Source organism: Parus major, unplaced genomic scaffold (assembly GCF_001522545.3).
Source record: "Parus major isolate Abel unplaced genomic scaffold, Parus_major1.1 Scaffold1952, whole genome shotgun sequence".
Classification (NCBI taxonomy): Eukaryota; Metazoa; Chordata; class Aves; order Passeriformes; family Paridae; genus Parus; species Parus major.
In genome coordinates, this window is record NW_015380790.1 from 1 (window position 1) to 981 (window position 981).

General features: G+C 68.9%; 1 protein-coding gene across 1 annotated transcript; it reads right to left on the reverse strand.

The window, feature by feature from the left end:
• Positions 1-6: 6 nt before the first annotated feature.
• Positions 7-975, reverse strand: LOC107199670 (BRD4-interacting chromatin-remodeling complex-associated protein-like). The gene has a single exon (XM_015616975.1). The coding sequence runs from the start codon at positions 939-941 to the stop codon at positions 261-263; it is 681 nt and encodes a 226-aa protein (XP_015472461.1). The 5' UTR covers positions 942-975; the 3' UTR covers positions 7-260.
• Positions 976-981: the final 6 nt, after the last annotated feature.

Here is a 981-nt window from a genome sequence, read left to right on the forward strand (position 1 = left end):
TCCCGGTGCTTCTCGATCCCGGATTTTCCCGGCCTTTCCCGGATTTTCCCGGCCTTTCCCGGATTTTCCCGGCGTTTCTCGATCCCGGCGTGTCCCGGCTTTTCCCAATCCCGGCTTTTCCCGGTGTCCCAGCCTTTCCCGGTGTCCCGGCGTGTCCCGGCCTTTCCCAATCCCGGCTTGTCCCAGCCTTTCCCGGTGTCCCGGCCTTTCCCAATCCCGCTTTTTCCCGCTTTTTCCCGCTTTTTCCCGGTCTCCCGGGGTCATCTCGTGCACGTCCGGGCGGCTCCCAGGCCGCCGTTGTGGCTGGGCGGGGGCAGGAGGGGCTCGGAGCGCCGGGGCGCTCCCGGGAAAGGCGATCCCGCTGCGGATCCCGAGGATGATCCCGACGATCCCGAGGAGGATCCCGGGGCCGGGGCCGGGATCCCGCGGGGTTGCTGCAGGTTGAGGATGCTGTCGATGGCGCTCTGCAGGTGCTCGCTCAGGGAATCGTCCTGGGGGCTGTCGCTGGAGAAGGAAGCGTTGTCCACTTCCAGCGGCTCCGCTCGCCGCCGCTTCCCGCCCCACGGCGGCTCCAGCCCCGCTCCTTCCTCCTCCTCCTCCTCCTCGCCGTCCGACGCCTCCTCCGGGGGTCCCTTGCCGGGGCGGATCCCGCCGGTGGATCCCGGATCCCGGCGCAGCGCCGCGATCACCACGCGGCTCTCCCGGTTTTCCCGGTAGGATTTCCGCAGCGGGAGCCGGCACGGCGCGGCCGGAGGAGGAGGAGGAGGAGGAGGAGGAGGAAGCGTCGTTTTCTTCTCCAGGGATCCGTTGAGCTGCGAGACGATCCCCGGCGGGATCCCGGGTGGATCCAGCGCCGTGTTGTGGATCACTTTGCTCAGCCCGGCTTCCTGCTTGATCTTCAGCTTGAGGCCGATGCGGCTCCGAGCCTCGTACGTCTTCATCGGGGGGCGGCTCCGCGAGGGCAGCGCGTCCTCGGGATCC

What these genes read in the sequence shown, in the direction of transcription:
- LOC107199670 (XM_015616975.1), bottom strand. Translation starts at nt 941, where the DNA reads ATGAAGACGTACGAGGCTCGGAGCCGCATCGGCCTCAAGCTGAAGATC.